Below are 5876 nucleotides of genomic sequence, written 5' to 3' on the forward strand. Positions count from 1 at the left end.
CACCTCAATGTTGTGTGCACACCTAGCGTGTATTGAGTTTTGTGTTGCATGTTGTATTGCATGTTCACATTCCCACGACCACCTTTTCTTTAGGGAAAAAATAAATAAATAAATAAAACACTTTGTCATTCTGGTGATTTTTTTCCCGTAAAATTAGGATTTTTCCCCTAAATTAGTCATTTGGGCTCTTGGCAGACTTCATGTCCCTGCATGAAAATGCCAAGAAATGGGGAAAATTTGAGGATTATAAAAAAGCATAATGAAATCAGAGCATTTGGAAAATTTGTCTGTGTGTTTTGAGGGTTTTATTTTTGCACCCATTGTTGCTGCTCAGAGATGCCAAATTTGGGGCTTTTCTTTTTCTTTTCTTTTTTTTTTTTTTCCAAATCCACTTGAATTTTCTTTTTTTGCAGGCAGGGAGCGCTGGAGATCATAAATGTTCCCTTGATGCTCCCAGAGGGCAAAAATCCTAAATTCGTGCAGAATGGGAGGGTGAGGCTAGAGGGTGGGGGGAATACGTGCATATAATACAAGAAATCATAAATTCATGCACATGGAGTGCAAGAATCATAGATTCGTACACACAAAGTCAAAGAATAAACATTAAATTGTGCACATAGTCAAAAAAATCATAAATTCGTTCACAAAAAAAATCATAAATTTGTTAACAAAGGGCAAAAAATACCCATAAATGTGCATATACAGACTAAAAAAAAAAAAAAAAAACACATAAATGCACACACACTGAGGCCAAAATTAATAAATAAATAAATTCATGTACACAATGCAAAAAAAATCTAAATGCTTGCACACAAAGAGCATAAATTCATACACACAAATTCCCAAAATCCCTAAAAGAACACAGACACGTGAGAAATGGAGACAACACAGGAGCCACGATGTCTTGACTGCAATTTTATTGCTCTGGCAGAGGCTGTTGCATGGGTTTGACAGGGGGAAAATGGGGACAGGACCAGTGGGGACAGTCCTTCTGTCCCAGTTGCATTGGTTTATCTGCAGGAAGAAACCAAGATTCATGCAAGCCGGGGTATTGGGGAAGATAATACCAATTTCCAAGTCCTTACTTTTGCAATTCTGTCTATTTTTTTTTTCCCTAGATTCACACCTCAAAAAAAACCACCTGACTCACAGCCAGCAGTTGTTGCTGTCGGCGACCTTGGGCATCTCGGTGGGGACGCCCGTCACCTTGAAGTCATCCACCTGGAAGACCCAGCGCCCCGGGACATTGACGTTGGAGGTCTTGGTGATGTTTATGACGGCGTCGGTGCGGGAGCCGGGAATGTTGTAGTAGTTGGTTTCATCTCCACTGTTGAATCCAGCCTAGAAATAGGACGAAAAGGAGGATTTTGGGGCTTAAACACCAACCCCACAGGGAATTAACTCTATGGGACAACCTTCTACTGTTGGTGTTCTTGACCCCAACCTTCTACTGCTGGTGTTGGTGACCCCAAAATATGTTATGGGCCAACATCCCATCTCGGGTTTTGTCCTCCCCACAAAGTTATGGAGCTGCCCTCTATTTTTGGCAAACCCGGTGTTGGCCCACCAAAAACGGTGCAGGTCAGCCTCCTACCTCTGGTGAACCTGATGTCCTCCCCAAGAATATTATGGGCTATCCACCTGGCGAACCTAATGGTGTTCCTAAATGACATTACAGGCCAACCTCCTCCCCTCTTCCTTAATTCCCTTCATCCCATTTCCCTCTGCCTTTGATTCATCCCCACGTACGTGGGCCGGGGTCCCTCCAAGGCCTGTTTCGGCGTCACCACCACTCGCCGCCCCCGTGGTCCACTGGATGTCCTTATAGTTGAGGATGATGAAGGACGTCTCGGTGTTGGTGGTCAGGGCGGCTTGGAAGGTGTTCCCCTGAGAAAGAAGGGAGCAAACTACACCATCGGAAGAGGGACAAGAAGGTATGGATGGGACCCTGACATGTGTAAATGAGTGCAGACTCCTTGCCTAGACCCATGCAAAGAGGCCATCTTGGTCAAGCCATGGTTATCCAAGCTGTTTTTTTCACATCTACCTTCAGAGAAATACTTTTGGTGCTCTACCAGAGCCTCTTTCTCTGCACGGGGTGCCCAGAGAGATGGTGTGGTGGAAAAGCTGACATTCCACACAGGAAAAAAACTGTAAATTAATCATGGAGTAAAGGTTTGGATACGACACCTGCATGTCAGCACTTTGGGATGGTTGGGGAGCTCTGTGGGGTTTTGTGTGGATGTCCAGGGTTGGCGGGTAGAACAGAGGCACTGGGGGACACGTGTTCACCTCATATGGCACGAAGGCAAATGAGTGGGTGGCAAAGGCCAATGGATGGGTCATAAGGCCAACAGGTGGTTCATGAAGGCCAACAGATGGGTTGTGGAGGCCAATAAAAGCATTGTAGGGCAAACAAATGGGTCATGAGGTCCAATGAGTGGGTCATAAAGCCAATGCATGAGCTGTGAAGGCCAAGAAATGGGTCATACAGACAACGAAAGAGTCATAGGGCCAACAAGGGGGGGTCTGAAGGCCAATGAATGGGCCAACAAATAGGTTGGAAAGGCCAATGAGTGGACTTTCAGGCCAATGAGTGGATTTTAAGGCCAATGAGTGGATTTTAAGGCCAATGAGTGGATCTTAAGGCCAATGAGTGGATCTTAAGGCCAATGAGTGGATCTTAAGGCCAATATAAGGTCCATGGGGCCAACAAATGGGACATGAAGACCAACATATGAAGCATGAAGGCCAGTACGCAGGTCATAAGACCAATAAATGGGTTGCAAAGGCCAATGGTTTAGGCTTGTCTTTGGTTTAGGATGTCTTTGATCCTGATGACCAGTCTGAGGGCCTAATTCATTCTCCTTCCACAACACTTTTGCCCGTGTCCACGTGTTTCTCTGTATGGAGCTAGGTAGAATAAATTAATTTTTGCATGTGGGACCTCATTTGGCCTTAGCCTTGCACCTTACCTTGTTGGAGGTGGAGCCGTAATAGGCCACGTGGTCCCAGGTGGCCACGAAAACCCACGTGGCAGTGAAGGGGATTTTGGGGAAATACTGGTTGATCTGCTTGGTGATGAGCCCCAGCAGCGTCGGGTCCGTGGTCTCGCGGTAGAAGACGTCCCCTCCCAGCACGTTGTCCACATCCCCCCAGTACGGTGCCACAAAGGAACGCCCGTCGGCGAGGGGGAAGGGATCGGGGGTGTATTGGTTGACCCGGCTGCCGAAGGAAATCACACCGTTGTTGTTCACCTGCAAAAGAAACTGGATTAACGCTGGTGGGGCAGCAACGGGAGCCTGCATTGGAGCCCTGATATGGGGTCAACTCCTTGATGTGCTTGCAGGCTTCTTGAGATGGATGCAGGATCTGGATATGCTCTCACCAGCAACTTTTATATCTCTAGGACCATACTGGAGGTATTTAGGTCACTATTGTCTCTAGAGCTCTATCAAAACCAAGGGGAAGATGGGATGTAGCACAAGTCAGCTTGGCCATACCCAAGGGTGTAGGGCTCCTCCAAGACCCACTAACCCTATGAGGATGCTTTGATGCACCAGAAAAACTCATATTAAGTCTTCTGTGGGTCACTCCCACAGAAGGGTTGACTTAAGGATGGGCCCGTGACAAAATGGATTGAAAAGGGGAGCGAAAAAAATGAGGGAAAGATGGAAAATGGAGAGACATGCAAGGAGAACACAACATTTCGGCTCACATACATAAAGGGTTTGGTACTTTTTGCCATAGAAGGTGAAGGGCACGGAGAGGGACAGCTTCTTCGATGAACCGTCATCAAGTTTGGGGTTTTTCTGGTCTTTCTGGTCCAAACCGTAGGGGTAGAACAGGGATGCTGCAGGAAGGCAGAGGTAGAGGTATTGCAGGACCAACCCCCCCGTCCACCTTGTCCACCCCCACCCCAGCCCCTCCTAGCCTCATGCATTTTGGGGTGAAGCCCATCAGGTTTGGGATTCCTGAAAAAAAAAAAATTGCATTTCCATATATCCATGAGGAAACCCCACTTCCTTTCACCTTCCCAAACCAAAGCAGAAACAGCCCCATTTTGGGTGGGAATATCATCTATTAATGTAAATCCCACGGCCCAAAAACCCACCTTCTTGCACTGGTCGGACATTCACCACAGCTTCTGGAAAGGAGAGGGGGAAAATATTAACCACCACGTTTCCATCTAAGAGCATCCCTGGAAGAAATCCCATCTCCTTTTTTTCCCCACATACCCAACAGCAGGAGCAGGAAAGTGAAGGAGGACTTCATCCCGGCCCCTGCAAAATTGTAAAAATTCTGTAAATTTTTAATTATAATGATTAAGCAGCCTGATGATGCTCTGTAGGTGAAAGATTTCTCATTAAAATAACAGCCGGGCTTTTTTCACAGCAATTTTGACCCACAACACGATGAGTTATTTTGGTTGGTTCTCAAAGCATTGCCTGGCCAAGAAGGTTTTTATTTTTATTGTTGAGGCAGTTGAGAAAAAGCAGATTTCACCTGCGCATTTCAGCCATTTAATTACCCCTTTTTGCCCCAACCTGGGGACTGAACCCATGGGAATCACTCCCTGGAGCAAAACTAGCCATAAATTGGTGGGATTTTGGTGAAAACACACACACATATTAAATAATAATAATAATAATAATAATAATAATAATAATAATAATAATAATAATAAAAGTTGTTTTCTTGGATGGATGGAAAAAGAGAAACTGAGGCAGGGCAGAGGGTGTATGATGTCATTAGGATGATTTGATGAGCATTTTGCAAAACAAGCAGAACAATCCATTTTTGCACCAAAACTGGTGCTTTCTCAGGAGCATTTTGGACTGCTCTATTTATGCAATTTTAAGCAATTTGGAGAGGATTTAAGGGGGAGAAAAAATAATTTTCTTACCTCGGTATCTCGTTGTGTCCCAGTTTCACAGAGGAAAGGCAAGGAGGGCAGAAAAGAGGCACTGACACAAGCGTGGCCACCAAGAAATGAGTTTTCCAGCAGATCCTGACCCTTCTTTTAACACGCAGACCTCACGGCCTCCCTCTGCCATAAAAAAAAGCAAAAACACAGTGGAATCTGCCAAATTTCTGCCCATCAAGGCAGCGTGGAGCTGCAATCCCCTGGGATCTCAAGGGAAGATTTCGGGACCTGGGAGACAGTTGGCTCCTCCTGCTGTTTTTCTGGATCCTACGTGAGGTTTTGGCAAGGAGGTGGAGCAGATGTGGGGAGGGGTGGTCGTTCCTGAGGATTCCCAGATGGGATTTTTCCAACGAAAGACAGAAAAAACACCATTTCAAAGGGTGCCGGGCTGCAGCTCGGGATGTTGTGCACTCAGCAGGGTTTATTGGCCAGAAGGCATTTGCAATAGCCAAAAAACAATTAAATAATGCTAATGGGGTTGGCTGCAGGTCATACAATCAATGTAATGTTCTCCAGGGGTCTTGCACCCATTGCAATGTCCCATGTGGATCCTGCACCCATTGCAAGGTTCCCCATGGATCCTGCACCCGTTGTAAGGTCACCTGCAGATCCTGCACCAGTTGCAAGGTCACCTGCAGATCTGCACCCTTTGCAAAACCACCCTGAGGATCCTGCACCCATCACAAGGTTCCCCTGCAAACTTTTTTTGCAAGGGAAGCATTGCAGGGTGAGGGAAACCAGCTGCATATCTTCACATCCTGGCTCACCATGTGCCCCAGATAGTCTCGTTTTCAGGAAACCCAGGGCTGTTTTGCAACTTGACCTCCTTGAGCCACGTGAGAACTCGGCAGCTCCTGCCCTATCCCCCTCCACAAGATTCTCTTGAATCAGCCAAAATCTGTCTTTTTCAGAGCCAATTCCTTCACCCCCCCCGTCCCAAGTGAGTTCT

At 46.4% G+C, this 5876-nt stretch overlaps 1 protein-coding gene across 1 annotated transcript; it reads right to left on the bottom strand.

The window, feature by feature from the left end:
* Positions 1–895: 895 nt before the first annotated feature.
* Positions 896–5114, bottom strand: LOC136788435 (sushi, nidogen and EGF-like domain-containing protein 1). The gene is made up of 8 exons (XM_066986981.1): positions 4907–5114; positions 4239–4283; positions 4115–4147; positions 3723–3853; positions 2976–3257; positions 1750–1887; positions 1151–1341; positions 896–1014 (listed from the first exon to the last, which is right to left on the bottom strand). Exons 2-8 carry the CDS (start codon positions 4273–4275, stop codon positions 1011–1013), a joined length of 816 nt encoding a protein of 271 aa, XP_066843082.1. The 5' UTR covers positions 4276–4283; positions 4907–5114; the 3' UTR covers positions 896–1010.
* Between the last annotated feature and the right edge of the window lie 762 nt (positions 5115–5876).

Source organism: Anser cygnoides, chromosome 37 (genome assembly GCF_040182565.1).
Source record: "Anser cygnoides isolate HZ-2024a breed goose chromosome 37, Taihu_goose_T2T_genome, whole genome shotgun sequence".
In the NCBI taxonomy this organism is placed as follows: Eukaryota; Metazoa; Chordata; class Aves; order Anseriformes; family Anatidae; genus Anser; species Anser cygnoides.

What these genes read in the sequence shown, in the direction of transcription:
- LOC136788435 (XM_066986981.1), bottom strand. Translation starts at nt 4,275, where the DNA reads ATGAAGTCCTCCTTCACTTTCCTGCTCCTGCTGTTGG. An exon ending in TTTCCTGCTCCTGCTGTTGG is followed by an intron (nt 4,148 to 4,238) that starts GTATGTGGGGAA and finishes TCTCCTTTCCAG; the next exon opens with AAGCTGTGGTGAATGTCCGA. An exon ending in TGTCCGACCAGTGCAAGAAG is followed by an intron (nt 3,854 to 4,114) that starts GTGGGTTTTTGG and finishes GCCTTCCTGCAG; the next exon opens with CATCCCTGTTCTACCCCTAC.